The following is a 24,042-nucleotide window of genomic DNA, read 5'->3' as shown; positions in this document are numbered from 1 at the left end:
ATTTGTATGTAATTTGCAAATGAAAATAATAATAAGAAAAAAAAAAACAGAAATTTCATCCCGTGGAACCTAACTGACCCCATGTGGGTCATCAGCAAGGTTGGGACTTTGAGATGGGTTAGAGCAGGGAGCCAGGACTCCTGGGTTCTATCCCCCAGTGGGGGTGGGGTGGGAGCCAGGACTCCTGGGTTCTGTTCCCCAGTGGGGGGATGGGGGCTGTGAGCTAGGACTCCTGGGTTCTTTCCCCCAGTGGGGGTGGGGTGGGAGCCAGGACTCCTGGGTTCTGTTCCCCAGTGGGGGGATGGGGGCTGTGAGCTAGGACCCCAGTGGGGGTGGGGTGGGAGCCAGGACTCCTGGGTTCTTTCCCCCGCTGGGGGTGTCTAGTGGGTTAGAGCAGGGGGCGGGGAGACACTGGGGATTGTTTCTGGTGTTTGTCATGGGTCCTGCCCGCAGTGGTACAGCCCATGCTCCCCTCCCGATCCTAGTGGTACGATCCCTTCCCCCCTCCCCTCGCTTGGTACAGCCCAAGGCGCTGAGAAGAGGACGTTCGCTGCAGGGGGCGGAGTCTCTTTACGTGGGCGGGACCCTGGGTTGCGGCGGACGTGTGGGCGGGGTCTTAGGAAGTGGGCAGGGCTTTGAGCACGGATACGGCTCTGAGGGGAGGAGCCTCCTGGGAGGGGGCAGGGCATGTGAGCGGCGAGGGCGGGGCGAACTGGTTGGCGCAGGCGCAGAGCACGCGGGGGGGGGTGCTGCGGCCTCCAGGTCACCTGAGCGCGATGGATGAGGCGTGAGTAACGGGGCCGGGGGCTGTGGGGCTGGTCCGCTCCCGGGGGGAGGGGCGTGGGCCGGGGGGGCTGTGGGGCTGGTCCGCTCCCGGGGGGAGGGGCGTGGGCCGGGGGGGCTGTGGGGCTGGTCCGCTCCCGGGGGAGGGGCGTGGGCCGGGGGGGCTCTGGGGCTGGCCCCCTCCTGGGGGGAGGGGCGTGGGCCGGGGGGGCTCTGGGGCTGGCCCCCTCTGGGGGGAGGGGCGTGGGCCGGGGGGGCTCTGGGGCTGGTCCGCTCCCGGGGGAGGGGCGTGGGCCGGGGGGGCTCTGGGGCTGGCCCCCTCCTGGGGGGAGGGGCGTGGGCCGGGGGGGCTCTGGGGCTGGCCCCCTCCTGGGGGGAGGGGCGTGGGCCGGGGGGGCTCTGGGGCTGGCCCCCTCTGGGGGGAGGGGCGTGGGCCGGGGGGGCTCTGGGGCTGGTCCGCTCCCGGGGGAGGGGCGTGGGCCGGGGGGGCTCTGGGGCTGGCCCCCTCCTGGGGGGAGGGGCGTGGGCCGGGGGGGCTCTGGGGCTGGCCCCCTCCTGGGGGGAGGGGCGTGGGCCGGGGGGGGCTCTGGGGCTGGTCCGCTCCCGGGGGAGGGGCGTGGGCCGGGGGGGGCTCTGGGGCTGGGCCCCTCCTGGGGGGAGGGGCGTGGGCCGGGGGGGCTCTGGGGCTGGCCCCCTCCTGGGGGGAGGGGCGTGGGCCGGGGGGGGCTGTGGGGCTGGTCCGCTCCCGGGGGGAGGGGCGTGGGCCGGGGGGGCTCTGGGGCTGGGCCCCTCCTGGGGGGAGGGGTGCTCTGTGTTGGGGTCTCCTGCGGTGTGGGAAGCAGGTATATGGGCTGACCACCCTGTGGGAGACGGGGTTGGGGGGCCTCTGGCTATGGGGAGCACTGGGACAGGCAGGTCTGGCTGGGGTATGGGGAGTATGTGGGGTGGGGTGGATTGGTTTGGGGTTCATCTGTGGGGTTTGTTTAAGGATGTCTGGGATTGGGGTGCTGGAATAGGGGGTGTCTGCCATTGGGGGGGTATTGGGGAGTTGGTGAGCTGGGGGTCAGATTGCTGCGTGCCATCGTTTTGCCTCCAGCTAACGGGGCGGCACCATCACACGTCGTATTTCCTTTATTTGCAATCTGTAACTAAAACGTGTGTCTGAGCACTAGGTGTTTGTTCTGCTTTTGACATTGTTCCTTCGCTCCCTGACTTACTGGGGCTAGAACATGGGCTGAAGCCGAATGATGCTCCCCTCTGTCACAGACGCACATAACACCCCACTGTGCTTGTGGCTGACGCTGCTGCTGACTCTAATTACAGTTAAATGCCCCTTTGAACATGTTTTTCTCAGCCTAAGTCTGTGGTTTGTGTCGTGTAGTTTATTTTAACCCCATCACCCACAGGAGGCTTATTCCAGGCAGTAGGGAAAGCTGCCCAGGGTGCTTCTGAGGGGGTCTGGCAGTACCTCATGTAAAAGAGATGTTTGAATGCTGGGGAACTATAACTTTGAAACTGTACCCCAAGGGGAATCAGACAGTTAAATCCCAGCCAATGAAAGGAAAACAAAAGTATAATCCTGAAAACCGACTTGTATGTCTCAGAATCCTAATTGTCCAAAGACTTCCATACTGTTACAACGGGATCTGGTCTGCTTGGAAGTGAGGGGATCAGATCCCTACCTATGTCTCCAGGCTCTTGGGTGAACTGGAACAACAATAATGCAAACAAGGGTTAAATGATGAACCGGAATGGACTGTAACTCCCTGCAAAGGCTAACCTGACTCCCTGGGACAATCAGGCGTGCACCTATAGTTTGCGTGAGATCGGAGCCTCGTATAGTGTTGCTGCATTGTGTGTGTGTGTGTGTGTTAGAGAGAGAGAGAGACACACACGCACCTCTTCCTCCATTGTCACATGCATGTTGTGATCGTGTCTCCCACCCCTAAGACTAGGTCCAGAGGAAATGTGCGTGGTTGGCACTGGGTGAACTTTAAGGAGGTTTAACCCTGCAGAAGTATGTTTTGTAACCCTGCTGTCCCTGGGGACAGCCCCGGAGCCGCCTCTTGGTGTGTGCGATTGGCTCTTAGTTTTGATTTTTTGCTGCCTCAGAGAATGTTTGGCATCTTTAATAAATAACCCTTTGCTGTGCACTCCTGAGGAGAAGCAAAGACTTGTGGCCTGCTCCGTGCTGTGAGGAATATGCTAGTGGGTCACCGGACGCACAAGCTGTGATTCCCGTCTGTGTATAATGAAGCCAGTGTCACCTTTGCCTTCAGTCTGTTGCTGCCCGGGGCAAATCGAACAGAGGAGCGGCTCAGAATATTTAGTCAAACAGGAGGTCACCCAGGCTCATGCTGTTGGGACCAGCCATGCTAGGGGCACAGATAGGTGAGACCCCTGCCAATGAATGCTCTGTCCTGAGCACCCAGTGCCCTCTTAGCTCTAAGGACTTTCTGTGCCTCTCTTAGGTACGGTTTGCACCATAATTATTCCCTAAACAAACCGATCCAATGTGGCCTGCGCATGCAGTTACTTTTTTTGCCTGAGAAACTTGGTGATGCACTGAGAATCACAGCACACCGTTTTTGTTAGGAAACCCCTTGTGTTTGCGAAGAAGCACTCTGTCGTTTGGGTGCTACCTTTCTGTTATGTTTTTCAGGAAAATGGAAATCCCACCTCCTCCAACGTCTAAGTGCATTATTTACTGGAAAAGGAAAGTCAAGTCTGAATATATGCGTCTTCGGCAACTCAAGAGGTTTCAGGCAAACATGGGAGCGAAGGTAGATGTATTTTCTGGGGCCAGTCCTCGTATGTATAAGCAGGGGAATATCAAGTAGGAGTAGGGAGATTACATGTATTTGGCACTGTTGTGACGGCTGCTGGAACACTGTGTCCAGTTCTGGTGTCCGTAATTCATGAAGTATGTTTAAAAATTGGAGAGGGTTCAGAGAAGAGCCAAGGGAATGGACCATTCAGGCTTTATAATCTGTGGAGTTGTTTTAATTGTTCACATTCTGCTGTTAGACTAGGCCGTGATTAGTGTCTGTGTGGGACGTAGAGAATCTTTCTTTGGTGTTCCTTGTGACAGAGTGATCTGGTGATCAGGGCACTTGCTTGGGACTGGAGAGCCTAGGTTCAGGTCCCTGCTCTGCCACAGAGTTTCTGTATGACCTTGGGCAAGTCACTTAGTCCCTCTGAAGCTCAGTTCCTGTCTGTAAAATGGGAATAATATCCTTCCTTGCCTTTGCTGAAAGTGGCAGCTGTGTGTCACACATTCCCAGCAGGGATTTCAGCAATCTGAGTCTAAACTTGCTTTGAGGATTGTAAGCACTTCTCTTTCTAATTCCAGGCTCTGTTTGTGGCCAATTTTGCAAAGGTTCAAGAAAAAACTCAAATTCTGAATGAAGACTGGAAGCAGCTTCGAGTTCAGCCAGTCCCGCTAATGAAGCCTGGCACTGGGCACCCTTTCCTGAAACAGGTACAGGAGAAGGAGGTGGAAATGTGAGCTGCGTACAGCCCGGGGCTTTGCAGGGGAGGGTGAAGAGGGCTGTACCTTTCTCCGCTCTCTGCGTGTCAGTCTCTTACTGTGCCTTGTACTCCCCCCAGGCTGCAGAAATGGGGGCAAAAAGAAAACCCTGGGGCGAATGTCCAGGGAAGACTGTGAGTGACTGTAAAGATCAGAAGATCAGTAGCCGTACCTGTGGGACGGGATCAAAGTGTGTTTCTGTCCTGCAGTCGCTGTGTCTGAACTGCCCTTTCCTTACTGTCCCTGTCTTTGCTTGTTCTCCAGTGTACCGTCGAGAGCAATTTCCCTGGATTCCCAAACCAGACCATCTTCATGAGGTCCCTAAACACAGTAGCGTTGGTGCCTATTATGTATTCCTGGTCCCCTCTTCAGCAGAATTTCATGGTATGTGAGAGCGCGTTGTGGTGTGAGACTTTTGAGACGATTAATGTGTCACCCCTACATGTTTGAGGTTGCAGATACCTTCCTCAGCCTGCTCCCTTTGAGTCTTCCGTGCTCCCGAGACGTTGGAAGGGAACGTTTTCGTCTCGTGTGATGCTGTATCCCCTAATAGCCGAGCTGGCTCGCCAGTTCCCCTGACATCCCGAGGGCTGGCCAAGTCTCCAAGTCTGACTGCTGGATTTAGTGGCTGATTTCTTTTAAACTGTGGAATTGTTTCTGTTGAAAATAGGGCTGTTGATTAATCACAATTAATTTTTTTAAATCACAATTAACTTTTTTGAGTTAATCACGTGAGTTAACTGATTAATCGTACTATTAAACAATAGAATATCAATTTAAATTTATTAAATATTTTTCTACATTTTCGAATATTAATTTCTATTACAAAGTATACAGCAATCACTTAATAGTATTATTTTTATTACAAATATTCGCACTGTAAAAATGATAAAATAAATAGTATTTTTCAGTCCACTTATACAAGTACTGTGCGATCTCTTTATTGTGAAAGTGTAACTTACAAATGTAAATTTTTTTTTTGGTTCCATAACTGCACTCAAAATGAAAACAATGTAAAACTTTAGAGCCTACAAGTCCACTCGGTCCTACGTCAGCCAATCGCTCAAGTTTGTTTACATTTGCAGGAGATAATGCTGCCTGCTTCTTATTTACAATGTCATCTGAAAGTGAGAACAAGCGTTTGCTTGGCAGTGTTGTAGCTGGCATTGCAAGGTATTTACGGGCCAGATGCGCTAAACATTCGTATGCCCCTTCATGCTTCAGCCATCATTCCAGAGGACATGCTTCCATGCTGATGATGCTCATTAAAAAAAATGTGTCAATTAAATTTGTGACTGAACTCCTTGTGGAAGAATTGTATGTCTCCTGTTCTGTTTTACCCGCATTCTGCCATATATTTCATATTATAGCAGTCTCGGATGATGACCCAGCACATGTTCATTTTAAGAACACTTTCACTGCAGATTTGACAAAACACAAAGAAGGTACCAATGTGAGATTTCTAAAGATAGCTACAGCACTCGACCCAAGGTTTAAGAATCTGAAGTACCTTCCAAAATCTGAGAGGGATGAGGTGTGGGCCATGCTTTCAGAAGTCTTAAAAGAGCAACACTTCGATGCAGGAATTACAGAACCCGAACCACCAAAAAAGAAAATGCTGGTGGCATCTGACTCAGATGATGAAAATGAACAATCTTTGGATTGTTATCGAGCAGAACCTGTCATCAGCAGAGACGCATGTCCCCCTGGAATGCTGGTTGAAGCATGAAGAGACCTATGAATCTTTAGTGCATCTGGCATGTAAATATGTTGCAATGCCGGCTACAACAGTGCCATGCGAACACCTATTTTCACTTTCAGGTGACATTGTAAACAAGAAGCAGGCAGCATTATCTCCTGCAGATGTAAACAAACTTGTATGTCTGAGCGATTGGCTGAACAAGAAGTAGGACTGAATGGACTTGTAGGCTCTAAAGTTTTACATTGTTTTATTTTTAAATCCTTTTTTTTTTTTTGCATAATTCCACATTTGTAAGTTGCACTTTCATAATAGAGAGATTGCAATACTTGCATTAGGTGAATTGAAAAATACTATTTCTTTTTTTACAGTGCAAATATTTGTAATAAAAAATAAATATAAAGTGAGCATTGTACACTTTGTATTCTGTGTTGTAATTGAAATCAATGTATTTAAAAATGTAGAAAACATCCAAAAACATTTCAATAAATGGCATTCTGTTATTGTTTAACAGTGCGATTAATTGCGATTAACTTTTTTAATCACTTGACAGCCCTAGTTTCAAATAATGAAATATTCAACAAATGAGTTAGGCAGTGCCTACCTTTGTGACTGACTCCCTCCCCCCGCCCCCCCCAACGGTGCTGCTGTTGAGAGAACAGGACGGCACAGAATGATTAAAATACACTTTCTGGCATAGCATTAATGCTGTGACCTTCTTGGCTTCTTGGTTAAAATTCTTTAAGAAACAAACGTCAATCTGCAGCTATTTCCTGCTGGCCGTTTGCTTGCTGCAAGAGTATACAGATCTGCCTGCTGCAATAACTCGCTGAGGCCAGTGGGGAGCAGCTATGGCAGAACGGAGTGACGGCAGTTGTCAGAACACTGAGTGTAGCCCTGGAGTATTCCGAGTGCCTTTGTCCCCGCTGTGTGTAAGGAGAGCATGTTCCTCTAGGTACGCTGTACTTCAGACAGGGATGAGTTACCGTGTGCTCTTCGTTGTGTGCCAACCCAGTTCTGCCCCCCTCATGAGCCCCCGCTACCTGCTGGGCTCTCTCCTGTGTCTCTGAATGCCTCTGGGCCCTGGAGACACGACCCTTCTGTTGTGGCAGGGGATGTGTTATGAACAGAGCGCCTCACAGTGTGCAGGGTAGCAGAGAAGTCTGGGAAGGGCGAGTCTTTGCAGAACCGTGTGTGAACGGGAAGCAGCGGGCACAAGGCTGCCCTCTGGCTGGTTGTCGGTGAGCGCTGGCTGCCTGACCTGTTTGCAGGTGGAGGATGAGACTGTGCTGTGCAACATCCCCTACATGGGAGACGAGGTGAAGGAGGAAGACGAAACCTTCATCGAAGAGCTAATTAATAACTACGACGGGAAAGTTCACGGCGAGGAAGGTAACCTGGGCAGAGGGGTGCTCTGCATTTCTGAACGGCTTGCAAGCAGGGAGCGTGGCCAGGCTTTCTGAGCAGCTGAGGAGGCAAAGAGCAGTAGCAATAACCAGCCGTTGCGGAGGGTCTCCTAGACTAGGGAACATGAAAAGCTGTCTCCTATCCCATGCCTCAAATGGCTTAATTAGTGAGTGTCTGTGTCTACAGCAGTTACTACTCAGCTGGGTAGAGGGGCTGGCTCTGTTGCTCCATGTGTTGGCTGCCAGGTGTGACTAAGAGTGATGCACAGTCAACATCTCCCCCACCTCCCCAAACACACCCTGCCTTGGCAAATCCTGTCATGAAAGCGCTGTTCCTAACAAGCAGTCTGTCCCCTGGCTGACTTAGGCTTGCCACCAAACCCCAGGCTGGAAGATTGCAGCACGCCCACGAAGCAGCTGATATTTCTGTGTTCTAGAGATGATTACAGGGTCCGTCCTTATCAGCGACGCTGTGTTCCTGGAGCTTGTTGACGCTCTGAATCAGTACTCGGATGAGGAAGAGGAAGGGCTTAATGACTCCGAGGGTAAACAGGAGGATGGGAAGGAGGAGCTGCCAGTCACAAGAAAAAGAAAGCGAACCACAATGGAAGGTGGGTTTGGCAGCAGAAGCTGGGACAGTGTCTGGTGGCCTCCATCCTCCCCAGCAGTCACTGTGCCCTCCTGCACTCATCGTGTTGATTGCTAATAAAGGAGTGAAGTGCCACTTAGAAAGCTCCATGGCCTGTCCTTGCTCCCCCTGGGATGCTACTGGAGTGTTTCCTTGGGGTGGGTGTCAGTGGGATTTTCACATGTGCTGTGTAATCTCAGGAAGCTTTAGTGGTGGATTTAATCTCGGACCGCTCTTAGTGATGAGTGAGTGATACCAGTAGCAGAGAATCTCTATCTCTCAGCTGCAGAGACTCCAAAGTATTGTGTGTAAGGTCCTGGCGATCGCAGCTAACGCATCTTCTTGCTGATATTTTAGTCTGGTTATGAAACATCCAAGAGTAAAACCCGAGTCCAGGCAGAGTCTTGCTTCTCTAAATCCCCTCCGGCATTTGGGGAAGGGTTTTCGTGCACTCAGTCCCCTTGCAGCACAAAGTAGTCATTTTTCCCTTATGCGTTGCTGAAGGGGCACCACTAGAACGGTATGTTCCTTATCCTAGCTGTCGGACTAAGGAAGGATTCTCGGTTGGATGACTGTGTGATTCTCTCTCTACCTTTTAAAATGGGACCCAAAGCATCCCTGGAGTAACTCCACCCCTAAAAGGGAAAGGCGCTTTCGAGTCCTGCTTAACTCAGGAGTCTTCTGTCATTTTGGTGTAGGCAACAAAAAGTGTGCAAAGAAGCAGTTCCCAAATGACATGATCTTCAGTGCTATTTCTTCAATGTTTCCTGAGAATGGCTTCCCGGAAGACATGAAAGAGCGGTAGGAGACATTCCTGGTTAAATTGTCTAGCAGAATCAGTTCCAGTTTTTAACAAAGATAGTTCAGCAAATACTCGTATGCTGGTCTGACTAGTGCAGTAGACCGGAATCTGCCCATGGACAGTGTCAGAGTTCAGGGAAACAGCACCTGCATTGCCCCGCCATGGTCCCTCTAGGGCACCTACACTAGGCTCCCGGCTCCTCAGCCGTCACCTCCCTTGGATCGAGACCCATGTCTCTCTCTCCCTCCTGACGGGTTCTCCCAGCCTGCACAGTTCCCTGCCGGTGCTATGAAATCCTCCCCAACAAGCCAGACTGCCTAGAAGTCCAGCGTCTGTGCTTTGCTTTCTCTCCGGGGGCAGTGAGCATCGTAATTGCCACAGTTACAGATTCCCACACTCTTTATAAGCAAGCCCATTTCTTCTTAAGGTGAAAGCGTTACAAAGACGACATGCTAAAAACAATCAAAGAACCTAGACACAGGCTAAAGCTTACTCGAGGTCACCCCAACTCCAGCCTTGGGCTCCGGTAGTGTCAGTCCTTCAAAACTCACAGCTGGGTTTTCCCCTGGGTTACCAGTCTCATTTTCAGAACCAGAACAGCCATGAATAGTTCAGTCTTTCCTTTATGTAGCTTGGCCTCACGTCACAGGTGATCAGCTGACAATGGCCCTCCCCTCGGTGCTGCTTCCGAAGGCTGGGGTTTGGCATAACCAGAGGTGGGGAATTTGCATTTACCTCCCACGGGAAAACCACTTCACACTGTTGCAAGAGTCCATGCTTGTCTGGCCCATTGTTCAGTATAGTCCATTGAGCCCCTGGTCCTCACATCTGCCCTGTGGAGAGGTTACGTACAATCCTGGCCCATAAAGCATTCATTTCATACAGTGGGTCCCAAAGATGCATAAACTTAATGCAATAAGGTCTCCCAGGATGTTGCAATAAATCGCCGTGTCTGTCACAAACGGTCTCTATGGGAGATGGGGAAACACTGAACAAAGGCCTCCAGGGACTAGAATGAAAGTAGCCTAATGGGAGCCTGCTAGGAGAAAACCGAAGTTCTGACTGTTTCAACACCCTGAACTCAGCCCCGTTGTACCGAGTCGATCAGCGCCCAGAGCCGAGCGGCTAGTTGCAGTGACATAGAGCAGTGTGGGAAAATACACATGCATGGTTTCTTTTAAAACAGGTACAGGGAACTTACTGAACAGTCGGATCCGAATGTGCTGCCCCCCCAGTGCACTCCAAACATTGATGGGCCATGTGCAAAGTCAGTCCAGCGGGAGCAGTCCCTGCACTCTTTCCATACGCTCTTCTGCAGACGGTGCTTCAAATATGACTGTTTTCTGCATCGTAAGTTGAGACTCAGCTGGAGGTTCCACCATTTCCACCCCTTTCTTTACCTTGCCCCACACAGTGATTCTGCTGCCCCCACTCCAGACTATACCGGGCGGGTGCCGTTGTCTTTTCCTAATGCCCTGCGTAGTGTGTAGTCTTGCAGTCCTGGAGAGCCAGATTGACACAGGCATTCAGGCGGCTAGGCACCTACTTGCATTGTTAAAGTGGCCGTGAGTCTGTATCTTCCCCACTGATCTCCACGGACGGACGGATGGGTTAGCTGCAGTACGTGGGGAATGCCAGTCCTGCTGCGTGAGGCCCCCCGGTTCTGCACCGCACAGACCTGACACACGTTACGCTGACACCTCACTGTGGTCTGCCCCGTCCCCACGTTTGACTGCTTTGTCATAACGAGTCGCTGGGCCCATTCCTCCAGCTTGTTGTGCTAAAGCCTTGTGAGCATTGCTTTGCCTTTCTATTCCTGGGGGTCGCTGCGGAGTTACAGGAGTCTCTTCAGCTCGACTCTGTTATTAAACACTGGAATACGACCATGCTTCGGGGGGTGTGTGTCAGTTTAAAAGTAAAACTTCCTGTTAAGTCTCTTTTCCAGGAATTGGGAGGTGTTCGGGTGTCCCAACATCACAGATCTAGGTTTCCTTCCTTGGTGAGCGTGGGGTGGCCAGGGGACGTGGCTAAGTGCCCTGGTAGCGTAGGACTCCCAGTCAGTGCCCGTGGTGCCTGGTCAGCCCTGCACTTCAGCACCTTTCACCACGCGTGCTGGGCCGTCGGCTGCCTCCTCCGCTGTGGGGACAAATGACCCTCTCCATTGGAAGGTGCCTGGTGCTAACATGATGAAGGTGGCTTGTATTTTTCAGCTTTCCATGCGACTCCTAATGTCTATAAACGGAAGAACAGAGAGATCAAGATCGAGCCAGATCCCTGTGGGACAGACTGTTTCCTCTGGCTGGTAGGTTTCTGGGATCCCTCCTGCCTTACCTGCAGGGTCCTTTGTACTGTCCCAGTGCTTCCAGGGTCAGATACAGGAGTTGGTGAGCACAAGTCCTCACTCGAGACCCATGTGAACAAACCTCCAGCCATGGAGTGTTGGCTGGTCTCAACCAGGCCAGGCCGTGCGACGCTGGGTGGTACCACAAGACCGTGCAGTGCTCAGCATGGGAAACTGTATTTAAAATAACCTGGCTGTGTTCCCTACATCCAGCCACCAGTCCCCAACCCCCACAGCCAGGACCCTGGCAAGCAGCACGCGGCTCGGCAGCAGATGAGATCAGCCCGCTGGGGAATATGCATACAAGGGGACCTGGTCTTTGCCCCTGGGAGCTCACCCTCTGGCTGACACTGCACTGGCTGGAGCAGGGGAGCTGTCCCGCAGGAGAGGCCGGGGGCTGCTGGCAGCACAAGGCAGTGGAGATGGGCAGGTCACAGCGTCACCAGGAGGAGTCTCACTGCAACGGGGGCTGCAGGGACTGTGGCCCCCCCCCGGAGAGCTGAGGGTCCCTGCTGCAGTGCAGAGCCCTGGGCCTGTGGAACGGAGCTCTCTGCCTCCCTTGCGCGGCTCTCACATGCCATGCGCTGTCTGATTGCAGGAGGGAGCCAAGGAGTTTGCAGTGCTGCACAATCCCAGGTCCAGATGCTCAGGTCGGCGGCGCCGTAGGCACCATGTGGTCAGTGCTTCCAGCTCAAACCCCTCGTCCTCCTCCATCGCTGAGACGAGAGAGGGAGACAGCGACAGAGACACAGGCAACGACTGGGCCTCGAGTTCCTCAGGTATGATGCCTCGGAGCCTTTGCATTTCCATACTCTCCCCACTTCCATCTAACTGGGCTGCTGCAGAGCCGGCACTGGAGAGTCGCCGAGGCAGGTTTTCCTGCCTGCACCGGGTAGCCTGGCTCCTTGGCTTGGCCCGGTAGGCAGGGGGAGCAGGAGCAAACGGGCTCATCAGAGCATCCCCTTCTGTCCACGGATCGATCCACAGGCCTCTGCCACGGCTCTGTGTGTCTGGCCACCGCAAGTCAGGCCTCCTCTGGGCTAGGGTGCTGCCCTGCCGGCTGTGCCCATGGCTTGGTCTGGAACAGGGAGCAGCTCGCGTTATTCTCTGCTGCCCTGCACGGACAGACCCGCAGGGGGTGGTACTGGGCCCTGGTGGGAGCTCTGCTGGGGAGATTGCCACGGGTGGGAGGAGTTAGAGGCAGGAATAAGGAGGGGGCCATGGGAGTGAGGGGCTGGCTCCTGGCAGACCCAGGCTCCCCAGCGTGGGAGTCCGTATTTGTGGCTGCCCTGACTGCTGTATTTCCTGTCATCTGGGTCTTGTTAGAGGCCAACTCCCGAAGCCAGACTCCCACCAAGCAGAAGGGCAGCCCTGCCTCCTCCCAGCTCTTTGTGATGGAAGCGCCGCAGGAACCCGTCGAGTGGACGGGGGCCGAGGAGTCGCTCTTCCGCGTGCTCCACGGCACCTACTTCAACAACTTCTGCTCGATAGCCAGGCTGCTGGGAACGAAAACCTGCAAGCAGGTATGGCCTGGCATCCTCGCGGGCCGCTCCTGGGCGGGTGGGAGGGGAGGGAGCCTTGGGAGCAGTGCTCTCTCTTGCTTTGCCTTCTGTGCCACAGAGAGACCAGCGGAAACCCGCCTTGAGGGGCCTAGTGAGGTAACCGCGTCGTTTATCCGCTCAGGCTGTGCGGGTGGCTGGTGCCCGAGGAATTGCTTCCTTGGAGTGCCATGGTCTGATATTCCCTCTGCTCCGCCTCGGAGGATGCCGGCTGCCCCATCGGTCTGGTAGCGTCCCGCACGCCCAGCGTTCCTGTTTGACGTGCCAGTCGCGGTCTCGAGGGAGGAGCCTGCCGTGGTGAACTGCAGAGTAGTTTGCTTGTCCTAAGGAGAGCACCACAAGGCCCTGGATTCTGCCCCTTCCTCCGACCCACTCTGCAGAGCTGAGGGTTTGGTGCCTCGTACCAATGCGTCTTGACGCGGTCCAGTCCGCCTCCACCATCCCACTGCCCTGACTGCTTGGCTCTGGTTTCAGCCCAGCCTGTGTGCTCCGCTTCCTTTGCCTGTGGAGTAAACTCGAAGGGATTTACAAGGCCTGGATCCAGGCTTCCCCTGACTCTTCTCTTCCCTGGGCAAGGCCAGGCTTTCAGAGGGCCATGCGTAGAAAAGTACCTGCCGGCTCCCTGCAGCAGCTCAGGCTCCTGCCTGCCGGTGTGCAGAAAGCTGGGGGTGGCTTTTTTGGAGGCCCTGTAGCACCTGCAAAGTCCCTCTGTGTGTGTTCTCCCAGCCTGGAGTTCCTATTGCTGCCCTTTGGGGATTTTCCCAGCTCCCGTCTGAAGAATTAGGGACCCCAGGCCCTGTGCTGGATTCCACTCATTGTGCTCGCGCTGTCATGCATCCGGCTTGGCTGGGTTCACACCGGTGTGCGGAACCAGGGGCAGAGCGAAGTCGCGTGGGCACGAGGATGAGCTTCCATCGCTCAGCTCTAGGCACGATGGGCACACGCTCCATACGGTGAAAATCGCTGCGGCCCCCAGCCTCGCTAGCTGCAGCGTGTCCCTGCCCTGCCGTCACGCTGGAGCTGCGAGGGTTAGTGCTTCTGATCGTCCCCGGAGCATGAGCTCTGCAGCCAGGTGTTTTGGCAAGAGGGAGGGGTTTGCTTTCCAAACGAACAGCAGCAGTAATCTCCCCCGGGCGCCCGGCCTGCCCTCCAGGGTAGGATCTGAACGAGCTGAACTCTTCTGTAGGTCTTCCAGTTTGCGGTGAAAGAATCCCTGATAATGAAACTGCCGACCAGCGAGCTCATGAATCCGTCCCAGAAGAAAAAAAGGAAGCACAGGCAAGTTCTCAGCAAGCTTGTTTTGTTCTTAACATGCAGCCAGAACCTGTGCGCCCCACATCTGCCCATGCACACCTGAATCCCCATCTGCCCCACATCTGCCCATGCGCACCCCGCCCGTGTTCCTGAATCCCCATCTGCCCCACATCTGCCCATGCGCACCCTGCCCCACATCTGCCCATGCGCACCCTGCCCCACAACTGCCCATGCGCACCCTGCCCGTGTTCCTGAATCCCCATCTGCCCCACATCTGCACATGCTCTCCGTTCTCCCAGCTGCTTGTGCTGGTGGCTGGGAATTGGCCCCCAGCCGTCTCTCTGCCGCTGCTGTGGGATCCATGGGCCCTGGTACCCATGCCGCTAGCAGCAGCTTGGTAGCCACTGGGGAACAGCTGCCTGTGAGAGTCAGTCCCCTCAAGGCCCGGTTGGAAGATGGTTGGCTTCTAACCAGCTTCTCATGCCCTTGTTCTAATCCATCCTGCCGAGCTGTTTGTCTTCCGTGGGGTTTCGTCTGACACTAGGGTTTGCCCTAAGGAGCGTCTCTCCCAGACGCCTGGCTCTGTTCTGTCCACGGCTCTGTGACCAGTAGCTGGTGGTTATTGGTGCCCGAAGCTGGCAGCCCAGCTGCCGATGGAATCTCACCTCTCCAGTTGCTGAGCTGACTGGAGCCTTGCGCGTCCAGGCACAGACGCGGTTGGACCTTCCTCAGGTCCACATCTGTGTTTCTCTTTCAGGCTGTGGGCTGCGCACTGCAGGAAGATCCAGCTGAAGAAAGGTACCGTGCGTCGCTGGCCGTGATCTGGGGCTGGGTTTGAGAAGCGTCAGGGCGCTGTGTAGTGCTGAGTCTCTCTCTAGCCGGCCAGCTCGAGCTGGGAGCGACAGGCCAGCAGCAGCCACGGGGGCCGGTGCTATTGTTGGCTCCCCGGCTGCGCCTTGCCTGGCTGATGTGGGAAGCCTGTGAAGTTCCCATCCGCCTCGTCCTGGGCACCCTCTCCCCCTCTCGTTTCCAGGCGGAGGCAAGTGCCGGGGGCTGATGGGGACACTGCACTGGGATCACAAGCACATGGTCAGGAGCGAAGTAAACAGATCATGTGCCTGGGATCCCAGTGCAGTGTCTGTAAGGCGTTCATGCTTACCGGCTGCCTGCCCTCTGCTGGCAGAACTGGAAATGGCCTGCTCTGATGCCTGGTGCACAGGAACTCCGCGGCTATGGGTGTTTGCGGGGCGTGGGTTGTAACCATGGCATTTCCCCTCTTCTTCTTGTAGATAATTCACCTACCCAGGTGTACAACTACCAGCCCTGCGACCACCCCGACCACCCCTGCGACAGCTCCTGCCCCTGCATCATGACTCAGAATTTCTGTGAAAAGTTCTGCCAGTGCAATCCTGACTGTAAGGACCCAGCTGGGCACAAAGCCAGTCACCCTGCTACCCGCACAGAGGCGCTAGGGGGACGTTACAGCGGCTCCCTCGCATTCCCGCCTCCAGGCAGCTTACGCAGGGTGGCTGGAATCGAAGTGCACGAGGCCTGGCTGGCAGTCTGCCCCAGTCAGGGGAAGTGGCGTGTTCTGTAGTAAATCGTGGGCTGTCAGCGGGGAATGACACTTCCATAGTGAAACTCACATCTGCACCTTTGTGTGCAGTGCCCCGCAGGCCCCCTGCTGTGCTACTAGCAGCTCGACGTGCTGAGTGCGTCTCCAGCACTCGACGGTGCTACAGTTCTGTTCCCAGAGCGCTGTTTATATCCTCCTCCCCGGCCTGGGGCCAGTCCTCCGCCTTTGGAATCTCTCTCTGGGATCGAGGGAAGAGAAATGTCCCTGGCTTTCATGCTATGCCAGGGTTCTGCCGTGCCACAGGGGTCCCGTCACATACTGCAGTGCTCATGCGTCCCTTTGTTTGCAGAACTTCGGTGCCCTAAACACTTCCCAGTGTAGCTTTGCTCTCTTGCACTGCCAGCGAGCTGTGGGGGGCGCTGTCGGGTAGAGAGAGGGGTGCAGGGAACTGCCGGCGAGCTGCGGGGGGGGGCGCTGTCAGGTGGCGAGAGGGGAGCAGGGAACTGCCGGCGAGCTGCGGGGGGGGGCGCTGTCGGGTGGCGAGAGGGGAGCAGGGAACTGCCGGCGAGCTGCGGGGGGCGCTGTCGGGTGGAGAGAGGGGAGCAGGGAACTGCCAGCGAGCTGCGGGGGGCGCTGTCGGGTGGCAAGAGGGGAGCAGGGAACTGCCGGCGAGCTGCGGGGGGGGCGCTGTCGGGTGGAGAGAGGGGAGCAGGGAACTGCCGGCGAGCTGCGGGGGGGGGCGCTGTCGGGTGGCGAGAGGGGAGCAGGGAACTGCCGGCGAGCTGCGGGGGGGGGGGCGCTGTCGGGTGGCGACAGGGGAACAGGGAACTGCCGGCGAGCTGCGGGGGGCGCTGTCGGGTGGCGAGAGGGGAGCAGGGAACCTGCCTGCCTGCTGCCAATGGTGCTCTCTGGGGGTTTGCATTATTCCCTTTGCAGTGCTGTCTCTACTTCCTTATGGCTGAGGAACCTGAAAACCATGTCCTGTGTTTACTGGTGCAGAGCCCCAGCCCCGCTTCCCTTTCTTCCCTCATCGGGTGGGCTGGCAGGGTAGCTCTGGGCAAAGGCAGGCTGACCTGTCTCTGCCTATGGGATACTTTCTCAGCGTGTTACCCCCCCGCCTCACCACGTGACTCTCACTGGTTCTAAACGGTTTGCCAGCTCCCTGGCTAGCCTCCTCTCTTGGATGGTCAGACACAACACATCCTGCATCTTGCAGGGGGTCAGACTAGATGACCCTTACAGTCTCTTCTAACCCTTTGGTTCTCTGACACCCCCAAACAATCTCCCCAGGATCACTGGATGATTCCCTGTTCTGTTTATTCCCTCTGGGGCACCTGACATTGGCCACTGTCGGCAGACAGGACACTGGGCTAGATGGACCTGTGGTCTGACCCAGTCTGGTCGTTATGTTCTTATGCCAGCCCCCACTTTGCCTTGCAGGTTAGCACTTGATGCGCTCAGTCCCCCAAATCCTCCAAAACTCCCCCCTGTAGTATCCAACCCTGTCAGTAATTACCAGGTTCCCTAGTCCCAAGGGAGCAGTCTACGCACCAGCTTGTTCGATTCAGCTGAGGGTTCACATTTGACTTAATACCACAGCACTGAGACGGATTTAAAGTAAAATCCAAGGATCAGGTTATTAACAAAGGACAGAGTTTCAAAGACTCGTGAATAGTGAGTGTGAATATTGGAAACACGTGAGAGTATAACAGGCCTCTTGGAGTTTTAACTTGAACAGGCTGAATTCCTTGTCTGAAGTAAGTTCTCATCTCCCGTAGTCAGGACCCAGCGCTCACCTTCCTGCTTCCTCAGTGATGGGGGATGGTGCTGACTCGGCCCCCCAGTATTTGAAGTGCATCCTTGGGCTGTGCACCCCCAGAAAAAACTCTTTGCCCCACTGCTTGGTTTCCTGTGTGCTCCTTTCCTGTTGACTTGGGGTGCAAACGTAGCTCCGTGTGTTTGGCTTAGAATGGTTAATGTCCATCTGAACCAAGGCAGGTGAATCAGCATCCGATGCCTGGCAGCAAACTCGTTTGTCGGCGCTGCCTCCGGAGCACGTGTTCGGGACGGATTTTCAGCGCGCGCACAGCCCCTGACCTATCACCCGGCTGTACCTCCCGCAATGAGAATGAGGTTCAGTCTGATGTGAGTGGTCATTGGACACCTCCCACGCCCTTTGGAAGAACCGCTGTGAAAGCAGCGGGTTAGTTGTAGTGAGTTTGTCAGGCCTGATAGGCAGTGCTGGGACGGGTTCTTCGGGCCACACCGCTGCGAGCAGCCTCTCCAGCTGGGGGGTGTCCCTGGGGTTTGAGGCTGGCGGGGATCCTCTAGTCTGACCTGTGTAATCTGGGTGTGTCTCGCTGCAGGTCAGAACCGCTTCCCGGGCTGCCGCTGTAAGACCCAGTGCAACACCAAGCAGTGTCCGTGCTACCTGGCCGTGCGGGAGTGCGACCCTGACCTGTGCCTGACCTGCGGGGCGTCGGAGCACTGGGATTGCAAGGTGGTCTCCTGTAAGAACTGCAGCATTCAGCGGGGCCTCAAAAAGGTATTTGCTGTGCCCCTCCTCCAGTGTGCAGAGCACCTTGCCTGGAGCAAATCCGCCCCTGCTGCCCTGTCCCCCCTGGCCGCAGCCTCCCCGGAGATCAGGCCTAGCTGAAGGGGGCGCGGGGTGGCTGGGCTGTTCCCTAGGCTCCCGAAGGGTTTTCAGATTCAAAGGCAGGGTTTGAACTAACAGTGATGCAGGAGGAGGCCCCGGGAACAGGAGCCGCCTGGGGAAGCACAGGAAGGAACAGAACTCAGGGGAAGGGGTGAGATCCTTAGAAAACAGGCCAGGGTTCAACAGGACTAATGGAGCTGCAAGGACAGTGGCTGTGAGGCTGGGACTGCGGCCCCCTGGGCGTGATGGGTCGAAGCTCCTAGACGCAGCGGTAATACCAGCAATGCACAGACGAGCTCTAGGGGGCAGGGGAGCCGATTCCCGGGGGGCGCTGGGCTTGTCTGCATGTTGTCGGGGTGTTTTCCTTCCATTGCACACGCCGCTGGGCAGCAGCTCTGCAGATTCAGCACAAGTCTCTTGCACTCTAGCATTTGCTGCTGGCTCCATCAGATGTCGCTGGCTGGGGGACATTCATCAAGGAATCGGTGCAGAAGAATGAATTTATCTCTGAATATTGTGGTGAGGTTAGTAAAGCCATCTCGGCCCGTCCCCATGGGTCCGGGGTGACGCAGACGTGCCTAGCTACCGTTCTTGGGGCCGCAGCCCCGGTTAACAAGCAGTCCCTGCCCTCATGCTTGTGGGGCACAGTTCATGTGCGTAGTTAGAGGAAACCATTCGAAGATGTTCTCAGCTTTCCCCACCCTCAAAGGTGCATAACAACGAATGAGACCCGTTAACCGCCCAGGGGCCTAGCAAAGGCTAAGGGGAAGGGCTGGGATGGAGCAGGGCTGGGTCCTGGCCCAGACTCACTGGGTGATCTTGGGCGAAGCTTGTGAAAATGGCCTTGGTTTGGGGAAACGAGTTTTCAGGAGTCCAGCCTGAGCGGGTCTGCGGAGGGGACCGAGCGACCGCCCATTGAAACAGCTGGGAGCTGTGGGTGCTCGGTATCGTCTGCAGCTCAGGCCCAAGGGCTCCTGTCTCGGTGGGTGAAAGCACTCGGCCCCTCGGAAGACACGTGTCGTCTGAGTGCCCGGCATGGCAGGAGTGTAGCGTGTGAGCCAGGCCTCGTTCGACGTGGTCGGCCATCTGCAGAGGGAGGCTACGATACGCGTGCTGGCCGGCGGAGCACAGGGAGGCTCTCCCTGAGCAGGCCGGCCAGCAGCCTCTGCCCCAGTGCAGAGGGACTGTTCCCTGGCCCTGGAGCGCCCCGTCCCCCGGGACACAGTGTAACGCCTGCCCGTTTCCCAGCTTATTTCTCAGGACGAGGCTGACCGGCGGGGGAAGGTCTATGACAAGTACATGTCCAGTTTCCTCTTCAACCTCAACAACGGTAACTTCCCAGCCGGGGACCCGGGTTCCTTAGTGTCACTCAGGGCAGTGTCTGGCTGTGGGGGGGAGGAGCCGACAGCAGCCGCGCCTGGAGGAGTCTCCAGGCTCGACACTGGCTTGGCCCAGGCACTGTGCTTTCGGGTTCACCTGGGGTGTCTCCCCATTGCCACAGCTGCTGGATGCCTGCCTCTGCAGTCCTGGGCCAAGCTGCTCTGTGACGCCACCGTCTGAGCTCCCTGTAACCGCCTGGCACTTGGCAGCACCGGGGCTCAGTGGCTGCCCCGTGGTTTTGAGGACAGAATCCAACTCTAGAAAGGCAAAGCTGTGAGCCCCGAGCAGGGCTGGAGAGCAGCCAGGCCAGAGGGATTCTCTTCCTGAGCTCTCGGCTTGGCTCCGGGCTGTGGAAACAGGCAGCGAATGCAATCAGCCCCCGGCGGTGCTGGGATCCGTGTAGGAACAGGACTCCACGACAGGTTTTGGGTGAGCTGGGGGCTCTGGCCCCCGCTGGCTTTTCCTGAGGAATAAATTCCTTCCGGCAAAGACCCTCCGGAGCCCGGGAGGATTTTGTGTGCCCTGCTCTGAAGAGCAGCTGAGTTCAGAGGCCATTGTTCTGCTCTGGCTCTGGGGCAGAGCTTCCCGACTCGCTGAGTGTAGCCGAGCCCCGGAGCTAGTCAAGGGGGGGAAGGGGGCTAGCCGAGCCGAGCCCCGGAGCTAGTGGGGAGTGAGGGGGCGAGCCCCGGAGCTAGTCGAGGGAGGGAAGGGGGCTAGCCGAGCCGAGCCCCGGAGCTAGTGGGGAGTGAGGGGGGCAAGCCGAGCCCCGGAGCTAGTCAAGGGGGGGAAGGGGGCTAGCCGAGCCGAGCCCCGGAGCTAGTGGGATCTTGGTCTGCCGGGAATCTCAGGGTTCTGTGGTTTCCTTTCCTAATAGATTTCGTTGTTGATGCCACCCGCAAAGGAAACAAAATCCGCTTTGCCAACCACTCTGTGAACCCCAACTGCTATGCCAAAGGTGAGAGCTCTGCCCAGCCGCAGCCAGACAGGGAATCTGGGAAGTGCCCACGGAGCCCTGGGTGACGCGGGGTCTCCTGAGCCTCTTGGAAGCATCCTCGGGGTCTGTGAGCTCTGGGGGGCCGAATCCCAAAGGAAAGGCTGAGTGTTGGGTTTCCAGGCACTCCCCTGCAGTTGGGTCCTCTCTGCTCTGCCAGGCCCTCCTGCTGCTGAGTGCCCGGGGCAGAGCCTGCTGGCTAGCCAGACCCCTGGGCGATTCCCGGGGTGCTGGGGGGAGCCGGGCTGGGAGCTGAGCCCTGACCCCTTTCTCTGCCACAGTGGTGATGGTGAATGGAGACCACCGGATAGGAATCTTTGCCAAGAGGGCCATCCAGGCTGGGGAGGAGCTCTTCTTTGATTACAGGTGAGCCGGGGCCTGGCTACTCAGGTGCGTGGTGGGAAGATCTCTAGAGCAGTGTCTCCAACCTTTTTACACCCAAGATCACTTGTTTGAATTTAAGGGCAACCCAGGGTCTACCCTGCCCCTTCCCTGAAGCCCGGCCCCTCTCACTCCATTCCCCCACCCTCACTCACTTTCACCTGGCTGGGGCAGGGGGTTGGGGCTCTGGGCTGGGGTTGAGGGGTTTGCAGTGTGGGAAGGGGATCTGAGCTGAGCCTGGGGCAGGGGGTTGGGATACAGGAGGGGGTGAGGGGTGCAAGCTCTGGGAGGGAGGTTGAGTGCAGGGGGGGTATGGGGTGCTGGCTCTGGGAGGGGGGTCAGGGCTGGGGCTTGGGGTGCAGTGCTTGCAGGCAGGAGCAGTGCGCGGAGGGACACCCCTACCCCCGGGGTCGCGCTGGCCGCTTCCGGGAGAGGCGTGGGGCTGGGGCAGGCAGCCCCGCTGTGCTGCCGGAGATGGGGATCGACGGGTCAGTGACCACTGCTCTAGAGAGACGGGCTGGTGGTAAAGAGGCTGCTGGGGAAGTGACTACGTGCCAGTGTCCCTGTCTTGCAGGTACAGCCAGGCCGATGCCCTGAAGTACGTGGGCATAGAAAGGGAGACGGATATCATCTAGCCCCCCGCGGGCACGGCCCCTGCTCCTGGCTGCCCCAATGCCGTGTTCATTCCATGCTCCATCATTGCTGCCCCTGTTCCCGTTGCTGTGTCCCGAGTGCTGTTCCAGCCAGGCGCTGGGAGCAAAGCCCAGGGCAGGAGCAGGAGCCAGACGCTGTCTGGGGTAGCAGGCCCCTGGCTCGGTTCCGGGGCAGGCGGGCGCTGGCGCTCCTGGGCTGGGCGGCTCCAGAGACTGAGGCCGTGGGACTGGAAGGAAGAGGCTTGGCCAAGCAACGCTCAGTCTGTTTGCAAACCTGCGTGAGCGACCAGCTGCATCTGGAGCCAAGGGACCTTGGAGCGACCCCCCTGCATGCGGGGAGCGGGTGCTTGATGTTGTTCTGCTCATGCCGCAGCCATTGGAGGGAGCTTTTATCCCTGGGGCATCTGTGGCTACCTCTCGATTTCCTTCCATGCTGAAGTGCTGGGGCCTAGGCTGCTAGCACATGGTCCGACCCCACGGAGGGTCAGTCCCGCCTCCCTGCAGCGTGGCTCCGGGGCCCCCGGGCGCTCCCGGCCGCCTGATGAAAGGGGGGAGCCGCCCAGCACAGCGTGTGGAGGGGTCCCCGGGGCAAGGACTTACGCTGGTTACGCGATACGATGGTGCCAGGTGGAGCCGAGTGTGTGTCGGTCGTGGGGTTGCCTTAGGAGCCAGAGGAGCTGGTGGGAGGGGGCAGGAAACGCGAGGCCAGCTGGGGCGTGGGAGGCCCCAACTCCCACCAGCCAGGCTCTGTGGAACGCCAGGTAGATGACACGTTTCTGCCTCTTGCCCTGGACGGGCCCTTGGAGCCTGGTGCGTCGCGCACCCCCTGCTCTGCAGAACTGGGGCGCCACAGGCCACGCGTGGCTCCAGATCCCTGCGCCGGGGGCTAGTGGGGGGCAGCCTGGGCCCTTCCCATGTCAAGCCTTCAGCCCGTAACAGGCGGGCGGCACTGCCAGGACGGCCCCTCGTGGCCACGGGCTCTTCTTGGCCCCTGGTGGTTTCTGTTCTGTCAGCCAGGTGAGTGGTGCCGCTGCTGGCACGCCACTGACGCAGACGCTTTAACCCGCATCGCTGCAGGGCTGAGCAGTTCGCACTGCCCCCGGGGCTGGGACTCGGGCTCTCCACTCCCCATCCTGCCAGAGCCAGGCAGCGCTGCGAACGCTGGGCACTGAACTACCAGGCACTGCTCCACACTGACCAGTGAGTGGGGCTGGGGCCTCTCTGGGGCTGCAGAGTGGGGCTGGAAGTATGGGTCTCCCCCGGGAGACCAGAGAGCTGCTGGCCTGCAGATAGCACAGAGCTTTCTGCTTGCCCAGCGCTGGGCTGGGTGCTCCAGCGTGTCACAGTGGAGCCGGCAGGTTCCCCTGGGCTGGGCTGCCCCGACAGTACCCGTTAGGCACTTTACGAGCCCCGCTTGGCTCCCCGCTCCGGCCTGGAGCTTCTGCCGTTGCACAGAACTCTTCTCGGGGTGGCATTTGGAGCAGCGAGAGCTTTGCCTGCTGTGAATACGTTGCTGGCGCTGCTGTGGCCGGTGACCGCCAGGCCCCCTCCCAGCAGTGCAGACCAGAGGGGCAGGCTCCCCAGAGGTGGAGAGCAGGGCAGGGTCTGCTCTCAGCACCCCATGCAAAGAAATCAAGTGAGCACTTTAAACTAAGCCTCCCACCCAGCCAAGGGGCTGGGACCGGGCGGCTCTGGGTTTGAGGACACCGCTGCCAGCGCAAGGTACCATCCTTCAGTGGGGCATGTTCCCCCTCCCTCCCTCCCCAAGCCCAGCTGGTGCTGGGGAGGGGGTCAGTTCAGACAGCAGGGTCGTGTCCCGGAACAGGAATGGAAGCAAGGGCTGGCTTGTGCGGGGGCTGGGGAGACAGGAGGAGAGCCAGGCATCTGTTCCTGCTGCTGGCAGCCGAGCGGGGCCCAAGGCCCCTCCTGCCCATGCTGCTTTCCCCCTAGGGTGGCCAGGCCCATCACCCTCCCGGGGGCTGGCAGGGGTGTGCGCCTGGGCCCCCTTGTCTGACTGAGCGACCCACCCCTCCCCGGCCCCATACCGCCCACCTAGCTAGTGACTTGCCCCTGCCCGTGGCTGTCTGCGCAGTGAGGCTTTGTGTCTGTGGTCTGCTGCCCGTGAATGATATGCACTTTAAAACTGATGTGGCTTGTAATCTTTGTCCTAATAAAGTGGTAGTGAATGTCCTCCCCAGCCTGGCTGCCAGCGTCCGTTCTTACCCCAGCCTGAGTGGGAGCTCACCCCTGCGCCCCGCTGCACGGGGGCCTGGGTGCACCAGAGCGCTTCACAGGAGGGGCGAGGGGCCAGTAGGATGCTGGCCCGATCCTTAGCTTGGCTCTGCCAAGAACTGCCCCTGCCCTGGAGGTGCCCTGCTGCACGTGGGCATCTGGCTGCAGTATT

The 24,042-nt window shown here is 57.2% G+C and overlaps 1 protein-coding gene across 1 annotated transcript; it reads left to right on the top strand.

Moving 5' to 3' along the window:
• Positions 1–739: 739 nt before the first annotated feature.
• EZH1 (enhancer of zeste 1 polycomb repressive complex 2 subunit) lies at positions 740–23,829 on the top strand. The gene is made up of 20 exons (XM_054014534.1): positions 740–787; positions 3,446–3,566; positions 4,136–4,264; positions 4,577–4,696; positions 7,283–7,403; positions 7,855–8,028; positions 8,744–8,846; positions 10,034–10,197; positions 11,058–11,149; positions 11,787–11,967; positions 12,515–12,711; positions 13,934–14,025; positions 14,759–14,799; positions 15,291–15,416; positions 17,944–18,122; positions 18,662–18,757; positions 19,482–19,563; positions 20,488–20,568; positions 20,886–20,970; positions 21,560–23,829. Exons 1-20 carry the CDS (start codon positions 777–779, stop codon positions 21,618–21,620), a joined length of 2,256 nt encoding a protein of 751 aa, XP_053870509.1. The 5' UTR covers positions 740–776; the 3' UTR covers positions 21,621–23,829.
• Positions 23,830–24,042: the final 213 nt, after the last annotated feature.

Source organism: Malaclemys terrapin, chromosome 25 (assembly GCF_027887155.1).
Source record: "Malaclemys terrapin pileata isolate rMalTer1 chromosome 25, rMalTer1.hap1, whole genome shotgun sequence".
NCBI lineage: Eukaryota > Metazoa > Chordata > Testudines > Emydidae > Malaclemys > Malaclemys terrapin.
Note: the sequence above shows the minus strand (reverse complement) of the source record. Positions and strands in the feature narration are given on the sequence as shown.

Bases quoted from the DNA above. Each gene is read 5' to 3' on its own strand.
- EZH1 (XM_054014534.1), top strand. The intron at 19,564-20,487 runs GTAACTTCCCAG...CTTTCCTAATAG, and splicing joins CCTCTTCAACCTCAACAACG to ATTTCGTTGTTGATGCCACC. The intron at 20,569-20,885 runs GTGAGAGCTCTG...TCTCTGCCACAG, and splicing joins CCCCAACTGCTATGCCAAAG to TGGTGATGGTGAATGGAGAC.